At 33.8% G+C, this 20,820-nt stretch overlaps 2 protein-coding genes across 13 annotated transcripts; one reads left to right on the top strand and one right to left on the bottom strand.

The window, feature by feature from the left end:
* The first annotated feature begins 5,687 nt into the window (after nucleotides 1–5,687).
* On the top strand, nucleotides 5,688–9,594 carry LOC107896853 (uncharacterized). Of its 5 annotated transcripts, XR_005903339.1 has the most exons (3): nucleotides 5,688–8,066; nucleotides 8,342–8,506; nucleotides 9,232–9,594. XR_005903339.1 is itself a non-coding variant. In XM_041078925.1 (2 exons), the coding sequence occupies exons 1-2, from the start codon at nucleotides 5,879–5,881 to the stop codon at nucleotides 9,243–9,245; spliced, it is 2,202 nt and encodes a 733-aa protein (XP_040934859.1). In that variant the 5' UTR covers nucleotides 5,688–5,878; the 3' UTR covers nucleotides 9,246–9,594. The 5 variants fall into 5 exon arrangements, 4 of the variants coding, with proteins under 4 accessions (XP_040934859.1, XP_016677637.2, XP_040934858.1 ...); XM_041078925.1 differs by lacking the exon at nucleotides 8,342–8,506; XM_016822148.2 differs by lacking the exon at nucleotides 8,342–8,506 and having other exon boundaries at nucleotides 5,688–8,114.
* On the bottom strand, nucleotides 9,153–11,574 carry LOC107896854 (uncharacterized). 8 transcript variants are annotated; one of them, XR_005903342.1, is made up of 5 exons: nucleotides 11,132–11,574; nucleotides 10,597–10,744; nucleotides 10,181–10,236; nucleotides 9,628–9,750; nucleotides 9,153–9,487 (listed from the first exon to the last, which is right to left on the bottom strand). XR_005903342.1 is itself a non-coding variant. In XM_016822150.2 (4 exons), exons 1-4 carry the CDS (start codon nucleotides 11,174–11,176, stop codon nucleotides 9,679–9,681), a joined length of 321 nt encoding a protein of 106 aa, XP_016677639.1. In that variant the 5' UTR covers nucleotides 11,177–11,517; the 3' UTR covers nucleotides 9,153–9,678. The 8 variants fall into 8 exon arrangements, 2 of the variants coding, with proteins under 2 accessions (XP_016677639.1, XP_040934860.1); XR_005903341.1 differs by having other exon boundaries at nucleotides 11,202–11,513; XR_005903344.1 differs by having other exon boundaries at nucleotides 10,592–10,744; nucleotides 11,202–11,512.
* Between the last annotated feature and the right edge of the window lie 9,246 nt (nucleotides 11,575–20,820).

Raw genomic sequence — 20,820 nt, 5'->3', positions numbered from 1 at the left:
TAGTAATGATTGTCTTTTTATTATCTAGCCTAAGATTTAGCGGGTTTTGTTTTAACTAACTAATTATCTAAACTAAGAATTCACAAAAAATAGAATTGGGGAAATACTTTAAGAAAAACGATTGAATTAAGACAATACCTAAGGAAGAATCCACCTAGACTTCACTTGTTATTCTAACTCCGAATCGGACGATTTATTCATTTAACTTGTTCCGTAGAGATCCCTAAGTTATGTTATTATCCCTATTCAAGAATAATAACGTCTAATCCCTAGATTGAATAATTGAGACTCTTTTCTAATTAACACCCTAGGGTTGCATTAACTCGATCTATGGATCCCCTTATTAGGTTTCACCCTAATCTGGCAAAATCTTGTCACCCTATCTCTAGGCGCGCAATTAACTCTGCTTAATTATGACAAATGTACTCTTAGATAGGGTCTATTCCTTTTCTGAATAAGAGCTTAGCTTGAATCAGTATCCTGAGATATCAAAACAAGAATTAAGAACACATAATTAAGAACAAGTTAAATATTTATCATACAATTCAGAAAATAATAACAAGATTCATCTTAGGTTTCATTCCCTTTAGGTATTTAGGGGATTTAGTTCATAACTAAAAAGGAAAACATCTCAGAAGAATAATAAATACAAAACATAAAAAAAACCCAAAACTCCTGAAGGGAAATTGAGGGGAGATCTTCAGTTTTAATGGTGAATCTAGCTTCTGAGATGGATCAATCAGCTTCTCTTGAGTAGTTCCCTACCTCCTTTTCTCTGTGTCCCCTTTCCTCTTCCTTTAGAGTGTATTTATAGGCTTTAGAATGCCTAAAAGCCCTCAAAATTAGCATTTTCCAAATTGGACTCAACTTGGGCTCGGCAGGGACACGCCTGTGTGACACGCCCGTGTACGATTACTTCAGGCCGTGCCTGAACCTGTTAGAATGGCACGGGCGTGTGTTCTACCCGTGTGAGTCGTGCTTCGATTATGCCAAATTGACACGGCCGTGTAGTCTGCTCGTGTGAGGAATTTCAGGCCGTGTTGATTTCGTACGTTGGCCCATTTTCTCCGTTTTTGGCCTATTTATCGTTCCTTTCTCTCTCCTATACTCACCTAAGTATAAAACATGAAATTAAAGTATTAGGAGCATCGAATTCACCAATTCTAAGGAAAAATCATCTATAAAATATGTTAAGCATGGGGTAAAAATATGTATAAATTACGATTTATGAAATACCCCCACACTTAAGCATTTACTTATCCTCATGCAAAATCCTTAGCTCATAATCAAAATAAATCCTTCTCAATTTATAATCTCTATCGAAAATATCTCAAAATAATCCATAGGTATTCATACATTGAGAATTCAACTTAAAAGAACATTTAGAGTTTCAAACATTCCAAGTTGAGCATTTTATCCTGAAAACATAGGTGTCTCCCCTCATCTAAGTAATTACCTTTGATTCAGAATATCACAGAGTTTCACATCCTCACTAAAGATTCACTCAAATCACTTGAGGTGTTTAAGGACAATAAATGAAGCACTCAATAGTCAATAATGAAAAATTATTACCATAGGCTTGCATGAAAATCAAATCTCTACCACTATAAATTGAGATGATACATCAATCAAAAGGTGTTTAGAGGGTTGTAACGAGGCTTGGTTAGGGAGTGTGGTCACAAGTTGAAAGAAACGGTTAGAATCGAGTTTGAATTGAAAAATTGCCTAACTAGAAAAATAGCTAGTCATCAATTGCGTACAACAAAGCTTTTTTCAGAATATGGAATTTAACTTCTTTAGCTCAAAAGATTACTACTACTAATATGTATACATTTTTTTTAAGAACAAGTTAAATTAAGAAATAGAATAAAACATAGTTAAGCAACTATTTCAATTCAAATCTCGACAAAAATGGGGATCAAATTAATTTAGGGGATTTTAACAATAATGGCTTAAGGGTTAATATTAAGGGTAATACAAGAAATGACTTGTTAGCTCAACAGGGTTTACTAAGAGTTAATCTTGGAGGTAGGCTTTTCATGGCATGAGTGGGTTAATCCTAGGTGCCTTTCTCATTTTGACATATCAAATCAAATAGTGTGGTCTTGACATGCATAATCAAGAAAGTTCTAGAATAATAGTTCAATACTGACGTACTCAAAGCAATAATAAAAGTGAGCATGAAAGAATTAATAGATGCTCAAAAGGCTCAAAAATATCACAAGAATTATGGATTTTTGATGTTTAAAACTTGTGAATTCCAGCTCAAAGTAATACCTAAACTTTGGGTAAACAACCTAAAATTTTAAATTTTTAAAAATCAACTTATCATGCTTGATTCTCTAATGTCTTAAAGTTTAAACAATAAATGCATAAATGCCTATGTTTTAATTCAAGATATATCAATCAAAATCATAAATCAATCAAAATTTATCCTAAATATGATATGAGAGCTTTTTAAGAGAACAAGGCAGTCATTCAAGGATTTTTCTGATAATGAACTAAATATCTCCCCACACTTAAGATGTACATTGCCCTTAATGTACAAAGATAGATATATAGAAATAAAAATAAGATAGGGAGAGAAGTGAAACTTCCTAAGTGATGAATAAATTTCCTTGAACTGGAGTTTTGGAGAAAAATTGGCGTGAGGGTGGAAGAGGATACTCCGGCGGTGGTAGAGGTTCATCAGTCTATAAGTCCTGCGCCAAAAGAATATTATATCTGAAGTTGGTTATGGTCGTGGTCGAGCAGGACATGGCAGTCGTAGAGAACCTTTCCCAGTGGAGTTTCGAGTCCCTGAGTAATAGTGAGCTTTGGAGCTATTTATAACTGTGATAGAATCAGACACTCTTTTAGGAAATATATAAGGAAGGGTAAGTACTCAATATGAATTAGCCGAAATTCAAAATTGTAAAATAATAATTATACTTCCTAATAAAAATAAGGTGAAAGAAAAATAAAAAGTAGTCTTAAAATAAAACAAAAGAAAAAACATAAAATAATAATTAAAAGTTTTTAAACATCTTCATCGTTAAATGGTTTGCGAATTTTGAATTTGGGCGCGTCTGAAAATTGTCCCACGCCCGTGTTCCTTGGGTGTGTTTGTGCGCACGGTCGTGTCGCACGGCCGTGGCTGGCATTGTTCGCTTCTCTCACGCCCGTGTATGCAGGCCCACGCCCGTGTTAATTTAATAGGTTCACCCACGGTAGCTTAGCACGGTCGTGTAACACGCCCGTGTTAATTTGACAGGTTCCATTCCCTTTAGGTATTTAGAGGATTTAATTCATAATTAAAAAAGAAAACATCTCAGAAGAATAATGAATACAAAACATAAAGAAAACCCAAAACTCCTGAAGGGAAATTGAGGGGAGATCTTCAGTCTTAATGGTGAATCCGGCTTCTGAGATGGATCAATAGGCTTCCCTTAAGCAGTTCCTGCTTCCTTTTCTCTGCCTCCCTTTTTCCTCTTCCTTTAGGGTGTATTTATAGGCTTTAGAATGCTAAAAGCCCTCAAAATTAGCCTTTTCCGAATTGGACTCAACTTGGGTTCGGCAGGGACACGCCCGTGTGACACTCCCGTGTGCGATTACTTCAGGCCGTGCTTGAACGTGTTAGAATGGCACGGCCGTGTGGTCTGCCCATGTGAGGAAGTTCAGGCTGTGTTGATTTCGTACGTTGGTCAATTTTCTCCGTTTTTGGTCAGTTTCTCATTCCTTTCGCTCTCCTATGCTCACCTAAGTATAAAACATGAAATTAAAGCATTAGGAGCATCAAATTCACCAATTCTAAGGAAAAATCATCCATAAAATGTGTTAAGTATGGGATAAAAATATGTATAAATTACAGTTTATCAAATAACAAAAAAGAAGATACATTTTCTTTCTTATGTAAATTTTTTTACTGGAAAAAATTATTTGTTCTTTCTTTCTTCTCTTCTCCCTATCTTCTTCTACAATTTTTTTTCTGGTGTGTGCCTTCGTTTAACACTGATGGCTTAAATAGAGAGTTTGGAGGAATGGGTGCCGCCTGTACCACGTCAGCAACTAGTGCTGCCTCTGTCGTGCCGCCTCTGGCACATCCTCCTTTTTTTTTAACAGTTTATGTTTTTTTAACTAATATTTTTTTAACAAGTGTTAGAAAAGTAAGATGATCACGCCTCTGCCAGAGGCGGCACCACCCTACATATACCATTTTGGTACATAATTTTATGTTTGTATTATTTTGGCCTTTTTTTATTAAATTAGTAAAAAAACCCATCATAATTTAGTGCCTATTAAAGTTTTATTTACACAGAGGGTTATTTTTATTGTTATAAAACTCTTGATTCAATTGATACTTAATTAACTTGTAATATTAATTAACTTAAAGAATTACTAAAATATTATTTCATAGTAAATATTACAATAAACGTAACCATTCTATTTTTATAGTGTAGAAACAAAATCTATAAGGTTGGGTTTTGGGCACTTGATTGATATCTGAAAATTTTGGCTCTCAATCAAAATTCAAACTTAAAATATTCTCTCTTTATAATTTGTATTTAGTGTTAACCTCTCCTCAATGAACCTAATCCCAACCGATTTTTCTCTCGCAAGATTTGAGAACATTTTGGATGGGAAGGGAGGAACGATTGGTTTTTAGACGCCCATTGGGCATCCACTTCCACCGTTTTTAATTCTCCTATTGGATTAACGGTCAAATTTAATATTTTTTTCTTAACTCATCGTGAATTCAAGACTTATGAATGTCAAGCTAGTTAAAAAAAAATGCATCCTCAAAAATAACATATATTGATAAATAATAGACATAAACATAAATTTAGCCCATAACATTTACATTTTTTTGTTAATTTAACCCTCAACTTTTTAAAATATGTCAAATTTAACTATCAAACTTTAAAAAAAAGTTGAATTGTTGTTTTTTAAAGTATAATAACTTATTTGACCTCTAACTTTACAAAAAAAGAAGAAGACATTTTAGCTCTTCATATAATTTGTATTGTTTGTCTTATCACTCCAAAATAGCAGGAAAAGTTAATGTCTGTTAATTTTGCTAACATGACATATATGTGGAGGCATCCATATGGCAATCCATGTATATGCCACATTAGCAATTATTTAATTTAAAAAAATAAAAAATAAAAAATAAAGAATATTTTTATATTTATTAATTTTGTTATGATTTTTTTAATTTTTTTTAAAAAATAATTAATTATTGATGTGGCATCTACGTGTATATTAAAATTTCCATTCATTTTTTGATAATTTGACAAATAGTGCTAGTTTAAGGGGTAAAAGAGACAAAATTAGATGAATGACTAAAATAAATTTTTTTTTGTAAAGTTAGAGAGCCAAATAAATCATTATATATTTTTAACAGAAATACTAACTAAAACGTTAAATTTTTAAACATGACAGTTTAAATGACAATTCACGCATGGTATCATTTAACATTAAGTACATGTGGATTGACAAGTGAGTTATCAGTCAAATTTAACTTAAAAAGAATAAAGATTAAATTAAGTAAACGTTATTCCTAAACAATATTAAAATGTTTAATTAAAAGTGAAAAAATAAAAAAAAATAGAAAATATTACAATTTGGTACAGGAACATTATAGCAAATAAAAATGTGTTGGAAAATGGGAATAAATTATGGGTTTCAAATGACTGCAGTTTTATTTATTGCTTCTTAACTAACACACGGTAATATTTGTTTGTATCAAGGTTGGGGCGTGAAAGGTTTGCGGATGAAGTCGTAAATCGTCGCTTCCGTCTCGTGTAATGCCAGTTCCTATTCCCCCAAGTCTCAACCCAACCTAACCTTGTGTCTCTGATCTCGTCTTTGATTCAACCCCAAGTCCACCTTCATCCCCATGGCCTCCCCCAGTGACTGTCCAGATCAATCCCAACCAGACCCCATCGAAAACCCTAACCCTCCCCAGGAATCGCTCCCTGAAACCCTTCCATCCCAAGACAAGCTCGATGATCAAGAAGATCTACTCGAAGATGAACCCAACGCTGACTACCCTGATCTGTCTGTTCCTTCTTCTCCACCCAATACCGACCTCCATGTCACCACCCCCACTGGCTCTCGCCGTGGCGGGGGTCCTAAACGGAAGAAGGCCGCAACCAAGAGACGCGCTCAAGAGAAGAAGGCCCAGAAGAAGCTCGAGATGCTGACTGAAGTCTTCAACCCCATTCCCTTTCTCCCCAACAAAACCCTAGATTTTTCTTCGCACGAAAACCTCCTCAAGCGACTTGGTTTGTGGGATTTTGTTCATTTGGATTTCGATGGAAACCTTCGAGCCGATCTGATCGCGCAGTTAATCGCTACGTACAACCCGCAATCGCGCGGTAGCTACGTTAATGGCTATCGCATTGGGGTCAACCGGGCCGACTTAGCCCGTGCTTTGAATTTATCTGTGAAGAAGGATAAGGATAAGGATAGCATCCTTGATATTGAAGAGTCAAAGGAATCGGTAGGCTTTCTTGAGGAATTTGTGTCAAATTGGGTGCTTTTGCACGAGGATACGTGGATGATGCCAGCGGAGGTGTTGAACTGGACTAAAATGATTAAAGAAGGCCATTTCGAGAAGATAGATTGGGCTGGTTTGATTTGGTTTATGGTGGAGAAAGAGCTCACGTCTGCCCCTAAATTAGGGAATTGTTACTATGCCTCGCACATGCAGTGTTTGATAAAATACCAGAAAGAAGAGCTGCTGCTGGAGAAACCAGAAAAGGATGCTTATGAGGCCAAGGAGGAAGAGGAAGAGCATAACGTTCCTGAGGATTTCAAGACGTCTGTTGATTTGGCTGATGAATCTCACGGGGGATCACAGTTGGAGGAGCATAATATTGAGTTGAGTCTTGGTGGGCAGGATAATTTGATGAATAAAGATGATGCTGAAAAGGAGGCTGCTGTAGGGGATGAGGATGCTATGGATTGTGAGGAAAGTAAGGGGGATGGGCCTCAAGACGTACAGTGGAATTTGGATGGAGACAACTATATGGATGTGGGTGGGGAGAATTTCTTAAGACCGTGTAATCTTGGTGATGTTGATATGGTGGAAGAAAGGAAACAAGAGAAAGGAGAGGAAGGAGAGATGGAAGAGGGAGAAGGAGGAAATGTAGAGGAACAAGAGGATCACGAGGAACAGGAGGTACAAGATGAACAAGAGGAGCAGCATGAAGAAGGCTTTACTACTTCCCCAAAAGGTGACAATTTGGAGGCTGTGCACTCGGCAAATCTTCTTGAAGGAATGGAAACTGCCGATGTCCCTTTTACAACTGGCTTGCACATTCGCGATAACTCATCAGGGGAATTCCTTGTCTCCAGGGTTGATGCTCGGACAGTTCCTGCTGTCTCATCATTTCTGAGTAATGGTAACAAGAGAGAGATTGGTCATGAGAATGATATATCTCATAATTCCTTGAATCTTAGCAATAAGAGGTTGAGAACTGATGAGCAATGGGATAAGTCATCTGATTTTGATACGTGCATGGAACAAATGCAGCATTGGATGGACAAAGCAAGAATGTTGTACGCTGCGAAAGACCAGGCTTGTGGAGATTCGAGTATGCACCAACAAGTGTTGCTCCATGAGTTGCAACGGAGGGATACCCTTATCGAGCATTTGCAGAAGGCCAAGTTTGAAGAGCAGCAGAAGAGACAGATGGAGGTTTATAGGCTTGAGCGTGAGCTCTATTTGATGGAAAACCTTTTAGATGGATACAGAAAGGCTTTGAAGGAAACAAACAGAACTTTTGCTGAGTATAGAGCACGTTGTCCCCTGCCGGATGAACCACTTTACAAAGATGTCACTGGGTCTGGGGGCTTAGTACTGAGCACCAGGGAAATAGAAAAGCTGCGTCTGAAACAAGAAGAAGAGGACAGGCTTAATAGACTGTTAATTGAGAATAAGATAAAGGATTTTGAAGCTGGGTGGATAAGGAAATTCGATGCACACAAGGATGCAGTTTCTCTTCTGAGTGACAAATTGACTAACGCAGAGAATGAAGTTAAACTTCTCAAAGAGCTTTGCAACCTAAAGGTTTCAGCAGGTACTCCAGAATGTGTTCCAAATGAATCTGGAATGTCTAGTTAGTAAGGTATGTCTAGTAAGTTTTTATGTAGTGCAGAACTACTCTTATTTATATGTCAAACAATATGCATCATGCGCGGCATCTACGAATGGAGGCTTTTGTTCTAGTTGGCTCACTATATGGCAGATTTGATATGCAAAGTTAGTAGCAGCAGGTAGTTTAGGTTCTCGAAATTTTTTGTGTTTCATATTAAGAGGTCCATACTTCATTCTGATTTACCTGTTTTACTTAAGGACTTCACTGGAAAATGCTGAGAACCGAAATGGATGCTTCAATCTGTCTCTTCAGTGGATAAGTTAGATGAGGACTCCGCTGGATTATATGTCTTCTTATGAACTGGTTATTGTGCTATAGCAAGTCTGTCAACAATGGGGATTTGGGCAGACATGGTTTGAAAGGTTTCCTTTTCGATTAGTCGGTTTCTAATAAATATGGAAATATGATTCAATTTTTGTCTTCAATTAGGGGGGAACTTAGTCTAGCAGAAATTTGAGTTGATCGAGGAAACTACTGAAACCAAAGTATTGTAATCCAATGAAATGCGACAAAAATTGTTCTTAAAAATACTTTGTACCTGAACAGAGATTTAAACCCAAAGCTTGATTTAAAGTTTTAGGGATACATGGGGTTCAGTTGATGAGTATAGGTGTTTTATTCACTAAGGGTCTGTTTGATTGCCAGTAAAATGTTTTCCGTAAAATGATTTCTGGAAAATGTTTTACTTTTCTGTAAAATGATTTACCAGAAAATATTTTCTGGTGTTTGATTGAATCTGTGTAAAATATTTTTTGCTGTTTGGCAGATTTCCTGAAAATATTTTCCGGAAAAGTTGTTTTTACATATATTAATATATATTATTAAATTTTTATATTTTAAATTGTTTTTACATATATTGCAATGATTTATTTATAATTAAATAAATCAAATTAAATATATAATAATACTCAATTATTAAGCTAGAATATTAACCGTATGAACTAGATAAATGAATCAATGACTCGTAAATTGGCAGCAAAATTTATTCAAAAAAATTGAAATTCAAAATTATCGTTCAAGATTTTGATGTTTGTATATAATACTGTCAATGTACACTTCTTAATTTGAACATCTATGGAACTGTCAGGATCTGCCTGCTGAACTTTTTGTGTATGAAGAAAGGGTTGGAACTTGGAAGTTGCGAGTCGCTACAAAGACAGAAGGAGCCAAAGATTGAAGAGAATTAAAACAAAGGACAGAAGCCGCAACATGAAAGTCATAGCTGCAGACAACTGATATCTACTGCATATCTTTGACGGGCAATATGTAGAGCTGACATTGACCAAAAGACTTGTCACACTAGCAGTTGAGCAAGCCGCGGCTAGTGAGAGAAATGACAAGGCCTGCAATCAGATAAAACACATGTTTTTACATCAAATTATGATAAGGGATAACACCATGGTGATGATATGCATTGAGAAATAAGAAACAAAGAAGGAACTGAATTTTAGAGGATAGTTTCTAAGATGAATTTCTTATTGACCTACGACACCAGAAACAGCTACTTCAACTTCCCCGCATCCTCCAGGACCTTTCATGCAAAGTCTGTCTTTTTTGCCAGAGGAATGACCCATTGATAGAAGACTTCCAAATCCAGAACTCCCAACTGAGAAAAAAGACGAAATGATATGAGATGAGAACTAAATAAGCATGAAGAAAACATTAAGAATAAACTAAAAGTTAAGTTGTTTAGAACATAAGTTAAACAGTCTACATGTTTTGCTCCCTTTAAACTAGACCAGGCTTACTCGACATGAAATCAACTACAAGTTTAAAGACTAAATGTGCATGTTTTCCACAGGCCATGATTATTTTTGATAAATGAAAAATATGTTGATTAAAAGGCACTAACAAGGGTCTCAACCCATTGTAAAACTATAGTAAAACAGAATATGTTTAACATATCAATCATTTTCTCACATTCACATTAACACAAGCAGAACATATTTATCAGATCATGAGCTAGGTTTTTGCAAAATTCTGAAAGAATAAAAACAGAAGGCAATTCTTGGAAAGATTGATTCCAGGTAGTGTACCATCATATGCATCCCGGACCATTTGATAGCTGACAAATCCAGAAAAAAAGTGTGAGCTGCAATAACAATTAGCAGCATGTCATCAGCAAACTGATCTTCAAAGTACGGTTACATGCACACTACTCCTAAGCAGCTTTTCACAGAATCAATGGCATCAGCCCATTTGATGCTAACATTATGTTATTTAAAACTTACATATACAAAACTAGTTCATGATGATAAAATATTCAATGTTGGCATCATTAAAATGTAACAAATGTCAGGAAAAACAATTATATACCACTTCCATCATTTATGTTAACATCAAAAACCAAGCAGTTGTTTGTAAGTACCTCCTTCAGAAGTGAAAACTCTGGTTGATCATGGAATCAATACACAAAAATTATCACAAAGCTGAGAAAGGACCCAAACCTTACTATTTTTCGTCTTCATGGAATTAGTATCTACTCTCAATGGTACTTTGTTACTGGAACTGCTATCATTTGTATCCTTTTCACTAGGAAAAGCTTCCCCATCAAGCGCATTAACAAGAACACAATAGCAATGATCTGTTTCTGTCAAGACCTGCATGAGAACAAAAATGTCAATGTGATATATTGGAGGTCCTACAATTAACCAAAACATTTTTACTTTCCATAAAATCCAGCAATTTCATTATTAACAAAGAACAGCACAACAGTATAACCGAGAAAGGATGCAAATGTACAAGCAAAGAAGTGACTTTGGTACTTAAACATCTTCAGAAATAGCAAGTTCTAACTTCCTCATTAGCTTATGCTTTTAAAATGGGTTGCAAGAGGAAGTCAGTAATACCAGCCAAATTGAAAACCATATACCACTAGAAACTTGCACTTTTGCAAAAATTACTTAATTAAAAATTTCATCATAAATAAATTAATTTGAGAAAAAATAAAAGGATAAATAACACCCAACTCTAAAAGAAAAAACCACCTGAAAGCGACAACGAGGCTCAAGTGCAGAACGGTAATGAACCATCTGCAAAATGAGAGGTCGACAGTACCCATTTCAATTTCACGCACATTGAAACAGAATCCAAGCAAAGCTTCAAGGAGAGAGCTTTTTCCATCAGATTGACTGCCGAAGGCTACAATTTTCGGGAATCGGCAACTTCTCTCCGAAGGCCACTGCCATGGCTTGGAGGCGATTGTAGGCTTCAAAACGGGAAAGGGAAGGGGTAAGGGAAAGGGGTACATCTTTAAATGGGGGTACATCTTTCTTCAGAAATTTACGTAGTATCCATCCCATTGATTCTCTTAAAAGATTTGCTGTATTGGATTGTCGTGGGTCTAAGAAAAAAAAAACTTGGTTTTTATTCCTGATTTAAATTCCAGAACTATGAATGCTCTTGTATTTAAGAGAGAAGATTACATTTTATTAAAAAAATGGATAAATTAGCCTTTATATATGTTAAAAAAAAGTGTAAATTGACCCGGGTTAAAAGTTTTATCCATATAAGCTGTTAAGTGATGATTTGTTTTTTTTTTTATGTAAGTGGTGTGGAATTAAAAGATGGGTAGGATTAGTCAAAAATATCATGGAGGCTAGTATTAGGAGTAGAGTTGTTTTTTATCCCCTACTAAAAAAAGATGCAAATTATAATCTATAGATTATATTAAAGAGCAAAATAGATCTTTTGTTAAAAGATCCATCAATTTCTAATGTTAAGTGATGACATGGATAGTGGAGCAATCAGAAAACATAAGATGTGTCACTTGTACCTTATGTTGATGTGGTGTTTTGTTATGTCAGTAAATATTTAAAAAAAATTAAAAATCCCCTAAAAAATAATTATTTTAAAATTCACGTTATAAAAAATTATAAAAATATATTGGAATTATTAAAAACGTCCATAATGAACTTAGACAAAATAATTATTTAAGAATTATAATAAATTATAAATTATTATTAAATTTTTAAAAATTAATTAAAAAATTATTATGCAATGTTACTATTATATGTGTATTTAATTATAAAAAATAATAATAAAATAGTACTCATCAACTTGATTAACTAAAAATGTTAACTTAATTAAGAATATATATATATATATACATATGTATATAAAAATTCTTTAAACATGTTACGTGTATATATAATTTTTACATTTTAAAACAATTTTCTATATACTTTTAGATTTTTAAATTATTCAAAAAAATCATTTGTCCAGGTTTATCTTAAATGTGATTTTTTTAAAATAATTATAATTTTTTTTATTTTTTAGGATTTTTTAATTTTTAAGTATTGTTACATCAGCATGAGGTACACGTGACATGTCACATGTCAGTGTCTGATTAGTCTTCCAGGCACCAATACTTAACAATAGAAATGGATGAATCTTTAATAGGACTACTTTGTTCTTTAATTTAACGGATAGGGACTAATTTGCCCATTTGTTTGAAATAGAGGGGGCAAAAATGCAATCCAACTCCTAATACAAGGACGTACATAGTACTTTTACCTAATCCTACCCATCATTTATTTCTAAGTCACTTGTATAATTATTTTTTTAAAAAGTTAAGTCATCACTTAACAGAACATATAGATGGATCTTATAACACAAATATCAATTTACACTTTTTTTTAATGTATAGGGGTTAATTTACTCATTTGTTTAATAAAGGGGAAAAAATTTATATAAACTAATTATTAACTTGTTGTAATTATTTAAATATAAAATAAAAAATATGAGAAAATACGAATTGTGAACTCTAATATCTCCTTGTATTGTTTCACAATGATATATTATTTTGTTTAATTACACATTGATATTTTGTTTTAATATTATGGCTAAATTAGCCTTAAAAAAGCCATTTTTTAACAAATATTTGAGTGAATAGGTCGATTTCTGGAATATTTACTGGAATAGGCTGATTTTGGAAGACGCGTTTTCACTTTCTTTTTCCTCGATAGCGTTTAGAGTTTAAGGGCCTTAAGGTTTGTTTAGGGTTTTGTTTGTTTAAGATTTTGTTTGAGGGTTTTAGGGTAGTAAATGTATATTAGGGTTTGTTAAGGTTTTTAAAGGTTTAGAATTTATTTTTGGGTTGTAGATTTTAAGGTTGGAAATAATGGGAGACCAATTTATTTGTGTTTGAGTCTGAGGTAGACATTGGAAATAATGGGAGGCCAATTTATTTGTGTTTGTGTTTGTAGGTTTTAGAGTTGCAATACAAAAAGCATCTAATGCAATGGTTCCGTCTCGACACGATAGATGAAATATGGGTCTCGGAGTGCAACTGCATCATCGTTAACTCAAATACACCTTAAAATTAGCACACTCTCTCTTTTAAACAGAAAAATCTATCCGTCGAAAAAGTTAAACAGTTGAAAGTAAAATATAAACAATGGTGTAGAAAAGATTTTAGGGGTGAAGGGAGGTGGCCAAGAAAGTTGATGGAGTAAGGGGAGCAAACCCCCTTTATATAGGCAACCGGGTAGGCAACGAGTGAAAAAGAAAACAACATTGTGCCTTGGTTAATCTGAAAATATCCCGAGATTCTTAGGATATCTGAAAAATGAGGACTGATAATCTCGAGTTCTAGAAACTTTTTAGGGGGTTGAAAATGTGAGAGGGAAAACACACTGCCCAGGTGCATCAGTTGAAAATGCGTCCAACAAGGCACGCTTTCAGTGTATCTTTCTGCCACATCACTAAAAGTGTGCGCCTAGCGGGGCGTTTTCCCTCTCCCGTTTTCAGCCTCCCTTAAAAATTTTCTAGAACCCTGGAATCCTAATCCTCATTTTTAGATAGATTGAGAATTTCAAGGTATTGTTTTCAAACATCCTAAGCTACATTTATTGTTTTTATTTTTAAAACGCTTCTAACAACACATATTTAAAAAAAAACTCTCAGAACTGTAATGTCTAAATTGTTCTATCAATGTCAAGTTATATTTGATATTTGGGTTAGTATTTTCCATAATGTAAGTGGACATTCTATTAGAGACGTTCCAAACAGGTTATGGTTGAAAATGAGTGGACAGGTTAATGCTGTTGTTTATTACGACAGTGAAATTTGCGACACCGAGATTAGGGTCATTTTTTCTTCAGCCTACGCAACACAATTGGCTTTCAACCCAAACATTCAATTATCAAAGCCTCAATCAAGAATTAGGCGAAAAGTAGGCAATCCTAGCTACAGGATATCGTCGTTGAAGTATAAATATTTAGTGTCAGAGGACCTCGTGAAATATGAAATATTTAATGTTAGAGGCCCAATGGCGATCAATGTGATGGTCTAAACACATCATGCTACTGGATCACCTATGCTTGAGTTATATGTCAAGTTTGTCAACATCGATGAAAGTGGTCGAAGGTTGACAACTGTTTTGGTTCATGTTAGAATGGAATAGGAATCTGGAAGTCCAACTACACGTTTGTGTGGTAGGTTCTCAACTTTGTTAGAAAGATCCCATTATGAAATCTTTGAATCACCAATGGGAAAATATTCATCGGTTTTAGCCCAAGTTTCAATTTTGGCACACAGTCCATCCACCAGTCGGGGTTTGTCGATAATCGAAACTTCGACACCTCGGCACGACATTCTGTTAGTGCTTTTGATTTCAACTTCCAAACGCTGATGTTTTATGCTAGAAACACTTATATGAGTATGTCATCATGTTACATCGGTTGACAACCTGTAAGTGATTTTGGTTGTAGTGAAAGGTATACAAGGCGAGATGATGTACTCTTTACAACTTGTATCGGCGAAGGGACATCTAACCTTGGAAATGCAGCTAGGGTTGACACCGAATTAATTTTAACTTGTTACGAGTGAGAAAGTATAAGGGTAGTTCACTCGGTAACGTAAAAATGGTAGTCGAAACCATGCCCATGACTATAGAAGGAGTGTCCAACCACCAATTTTTATTTTTTGTGGTTGTGTCACCCGACACATTTCTCGATACAACATCACCAACACGGCTGATCCCAATTGAGTCAGCCCACTTCTTTCCAGTTGACGAGTTGTAGTAGCCATCTTAAATGTACGTTTGGGTGTGTTGTTCTCTTTCAAGGGGACTTGAACTCTCGTGGAGAGAATCAAAATTTTCTTGCAATCGTTTCATCTTTATCAAGCTACCAAAAACCTGTCTGACACTTTGCCTAATAGTTGCTCGAAAACGCTGATTCAATCGCCAACGACCACTAATCTCGTAACAATTGGCCTATCTACTGGTAAATCGAGCTGTAATTGAATGCCCTCAAGTGTGATTGTACACTTACCGTATGGAATGTGTGTTGTCTTAAGCTTCCATCTTTTGACCAACTTGCTGATAATTGTGGGGTCCAATTCATACCTTTGAGTATATGGGACACATGCAAAAATCTCACATCCTTCAAATAGGGTTCAATCATAGGCAATGGCCTCAAAAATAGATTGTATATATATGTCTCCAAAATTCGATCTTTGGCCTGATTATAAAAAAAAATTAATCTTTTTAAGAACTTAATAATGAATTTAAAAAAATTATAAAAATTAAAAATATTTTCTTACCATTTGTAATTGGAACACGGAAATGTGGTTGTCATCCAAAAGAATAAGAGTATTTGCCATTACAAAATTCAATTAAAACAAATAAAAATCGAAACACAGAATTAAATCAAGATGAACTTGAGAGAATTTTAATTAAAATTTTAGAAAAAAAATCTTGAGAGACTTGAGAGAATTGATAGAATTGGATTTGAATGAAAAAAATGAGAAAAATGGTTGGGTTTATATACAAATAAAGCTAGTTGTTTTATGGTCGTTGGGAATTTGACCGTTAGAGAATTTGACTGTTAGGGGATATTATCATTGGGGAAAAATGCAACTAACTGGGCAAATTTTTACCCTTTCTCTGCAAAATCGGCCTAATCTCTCAAAATTTTTTAAAACAGACTTTTTTTTGGGGGGCTAATTTAGCCTAATATTACATATGCATATATAAAAGTGTAAATATATATAACTATGTAGTATATAATAATATATAAAGTTTATAGTAAATATAAGGTTAAAATATGTCGTAAGTTCCTGTAATTTTTGAAAATTTAAAATATAGTCCTTGTATTTTTATTTTCAAGATTTTAGTCTTTTTATATTTTTAAAATTTAAAATTTAAGTCAAATTATTAACACTGTTAATATCTTTTGTTAAACTCATATTCATTACATCTTTTTTTATTTACATTGCTATTAAGTGAGGTTTTTTTTAAATGTCACACCAATAAATTTAACAAAAACACTTAACAGTTGAACTTGATTTTTGAAATTTGAAAAGTAAAGAAACTAAATTTTTTAAAAATAAAAATACATGGACTAAATTTTAAATTTTCTAAAAGTATTGATACTGTTTCTGTTACTACGCTTAACACTATATATCATATAATAGAACAGAAAAAAAAAATGCATTTTAAAAAATATTAACGATGGCTTTTAAATTTCCAATCTATAAATTTTTATTTATTAATTTGATAGTAAAGAGACGAAACATGCAGTTGTTTAAGGACTGGCGGAGCCTCTTGCAAAATAATTGAACTTGGATGAGTTGTTACTGCTAACTTAGCAAGGCCGTCACCCGCAGCTCCCGAACAAAGTGGCTGGATGATACGCAAAAATGAAGCTACTCCTATCAATAAATCATGTATTGAAGTTAAATAGTAGATTACGCAATAAAACTGTAAATAGTACGTATTATTTATTTGTACATATTACATATATAACCTTATATTAAAGTTATCCCATGCAGTGAGAAACAAGAATTAGGATTTTGATGGCTTCAATTTTAACACAACTAAGCAATGGAATTTTTTGAGTGTAGTGGGGTGGTTAACGTTGGAAAAATTGAGTATGTAAGACAGTAAGAGAATATTTCTTTCATTCTTTATGCAATTGAAATAGGCAATAATAGGTAAAAATTAAAAATAATAAGAGCACACAAAATTTTGTTGACGTGGAAAACCTAAACGGGGAAAATCACAGAACTCTAGTCGAGTGCAAACTTGCTTTCTATTACTATATGAGTAGGATTACATTCAATATCTCATTTGTTGGGAAATATGCCCATATTGTAGTAAATATGTAATTGTTTTCTATTTATTTGAACGATAAATAAATAAATAAAGTTAATTTCACATTTCACAATTATGTCTTTTATATCTTTTGTCTTCTATATTTTGCATGTATAGCGAAATTGTGAGAAGTAAATATAGCTCATTGATTGTCTAAAGTTTAAACTGAAGATAAGTGACATTGTAAAGAACGTTTGCATTGCAAGAAAAACAACTTACTTCAGTAGATAATCTAAATGAGTCCGTAATTTCGTAAAGAATCAAAGTGAGCATTTGATTCAAATACTGAGAAGGATTATTATGTCGTCTACAATTCCAATCGGGGTGATGGTTAGTCTTGGCTATCGAAGTAGTTGACTATACAAGTAGAGATATAGATGTATTCATTGGTAGAATGATAATTGGACTGGACCCAAGATGAATTAATTTTGAATCTATTTGTGAAACTAATTCACTTGTAATGTTCATAGTGTGATTTACCTAAATCCTAAGTTAGACACTGACCATACATATACAACTCATGTGCTTTGATATAAGTGGATGCTTATACATGACTTGTGTATGGCATGACTTTACTAGCAACAATGGGATTCTAGCTCAATTAAAGAGTTAATGATATCTCTTATTAGCATTGTGTGGATTAATAAATATGGAACATGGTCATGGGTTGCTCGTTTTCGAACGAGCAATTTATCACAGTCATTTGTTAACAGTGATCATATTAATTATTAAGAAGACACAATGGTGACAATGAGATAAAATAAGATTGTATTGAGTGAGCGGATTTAATTCAAAGGAATCAATGGTATCATATGAGGGTAACACACACATGAAGAGGTCATTGGACAAAGTAGTTGGATGAATTGTTTCCGTAAAGAGTATACATTAAGGATTTTTCAATCATGGTACTTATTGTGGATTGACTCCATGATTATGTAATTGCGAATTATCAGAACGATGCTTCTGGACATAATTGCAATCACTAGAGCCTAATTGTATATGTCCGATTGGTCCCTCCGCTAGCTCAACAAAAGCTCGATCGGATTGCATTTGAATTAAAAGAAAATTCTACGACTTTGGGAATAATTAAATTGAGTTGATTTACTCGATCTGGAATTAAATTCGGTGGTTGTGAGAATTGTTCAATTAAAGAATTTGATTAAAGAATTTTCTTGAAAAATTAATTTGGAAAAAATAAGTGATTTTTGGAAAAATTAATTTTGATAAAGTAAAATTAAATTAATCAAATCAATTAAAATTAATATGATATTTTTGGAAGTAAATTTTTAAGTTGGAAAAATTGGTCCAATGGGTAATTTAACTTGAAAATTGGACCTGATATAGTAAATTGGGCCTAGGAGCGCAAAACAGAGACCAAGACCCAAAAACTGGTCAAATTGGGCCAGGTATGTGAAACATGGCCAACGGTTCAATCGGTAGCTAGACCGATCGGTTGGTCATTGACCGAAACCAAATCGGCAGCAGTCGAACCGACCTAGGGTGTCGTAAAGGTGTCGCACCTACATCACCAGAGACGGCGATGCCGGTGGCCACGACGGCGGCGTCCCGGTGGCAGGTAGCGGTTGGTCGTCGATGTTTAAGCAGTGGAAGAGTTACACACCTATTGGGACTCTACTAGGGAATTTGATTTCAGATTAATTATTCCAAAAATAATATTATTTTAATAATTTAATATTAAATTAAATTTAATACTTATCTTAATATTATTTTATTAATTTAGTATTAAAGTGATTAAGTTTAATCATAGTTGAACTCTCTAACTCTCCCTAGATAAAGAGAACCTCGGCTCATTATTTACACACACTTGAATTCAAGATAAAATTGTAGAGAGAAAATTCTCTGAAGACGTTATTCTAAAAAAAATCTAAAGATATTTTTTAATTTACAACTTGATCCAAAAGTTTAGAAAAAATATTAAATTACCCCACGTGAATAATTTTCTAATTCGAAGCGAGCCTACACTTGACAGACGTGAGCTTGAGGATAGCGAAGAAGCTTACTCGGTCGAAGTGCTTATCTTAGACGAATCGAAAAGGTACAATTTTGATTAAGTCTTTATTAATTTAGATATCACAACCAAGAACTTGTTTGGAAAATTTTTTAAAACTCTTGTTTTTTCGTAAATTTATTTTCTGCTGTGTTTTCAAAACCCATTTTTCCAACATCATCTAGTTAGGAGGGTTTACAATTCTCACACAATGGTGACTCTCTCTCTCTCTCTTGGTGAAACTCACTTGTCATTTTGCTTGATGCTTCTCCCAACCTAAGCCTTCCGAAAGCCTCATATATATAGTAGAGCAATGGGGTTCCCAAAAAACGTCATTCATAGCACAATAAGCCACTTACATGACTCTCCTTACCAACCACCAAACACACTGCAAACCAACCATCACACCAAACAAAACATGCTTAATCAAGTAATTTTAAACATAAAAGCCTAAAACATGTTTTACCTACCATAATACAATAAATTATAAACAAGAGTAAAATAATCATTTTGCATAGTGTAAGTGTAAAACACATAAATTGTAAATTTAGTCCAACTAGTGTCCTGGGCATTATATTTTAAGCCATTTGTGAAAATTTCAACTCAAAACGACATTTAAAACTCATTTAATTTCAAAATGAAGTTTAAGGACTAAAACATAAATTTTACGAAATAAGCAGGCAAACTTTTTTAAGAAATTAAAGTTAACATTTTGGAATTCAATGTATAAAACCACGTCATGTAAAATTTCAAAGCATTTCGAGTTATTTAAGGCCTCCAATTTTATTATACAAAAATCAAGACTTATTTACGAAGGTTTCAAAATATGCCCAGTTTACTTATTAGCCACGTCAAGATGGCACGATTTGTCACATCATGGTGTCGCCTAGAGATGTGCCCTCGCCTCGATGATGCGATAAATGATGTCTCAATGTTAGTTCCACATCGCAATGTTACTAGGCCACGTCACGACGACACACTGCAGTTTATTGCAGAAAACTTACAGCACTTACTAATGACACTCTGACACTCAAATACACATACCATTTTGTTATTTCATGCCATTTCCCCAACTCTAACATTTCATATAGAATACTTAAGTCATGTAAACCATGTTCAAACACACAAGATCATACATTAACATGCTTTGGCATCCAAATCAATCATTTATGCTAACACGCTTTTCTCTAATCTCAAACCAATTTACTCAACATACCAAATTTGCATATAAGGAAATTTAAAGTGCATAAATGGCACAAAACATACCAAATGGTCATTTTGAACTTACCTCAATGCTCAGCAAGCCAAACCACAAAATAAGCACATTAAACATGAATTAATATCACAAAAATATTAAAACACAAAATAAGCATACATAATTGAGAATAAGAATCAAGTATTTATCGCAAAAAAACATAAATAAAATAATAAGATTCATCTTAGGTTTCATCCTCCCTAGGTATCTAGGGAATTTAGTTTATGATCCTGAATAGAAATATCTCAAAGTTAGGGATAACCACAAAACATAAAAAAACTCAATAAAACTTTGAAAGAAATTAAATAGAGAT

The sequence above is a fragment of the Gossypium hirsutum genome, chromosome A10 (genome assembly GCF_007990345.1).
Source record: "Gossypium hirsutum isolate 1008001.06 chromosome A10, Gossypium_hirsutum_v2.1, whole genome shotgun sequence".
In the NCBI taxonomy this organism is placed as follows: Eukaryota; Viridiplantae; Streptophyta; class Magnoliopsida; order Malvales; family Malvaceae; genus Gossypium; species Gossypium hirsutum.
The sequence above is the reverse complement of the archived record's forward strand: the minus strand, read 5'-3'. Positions and strand labels throughout refer to the sequence as shown.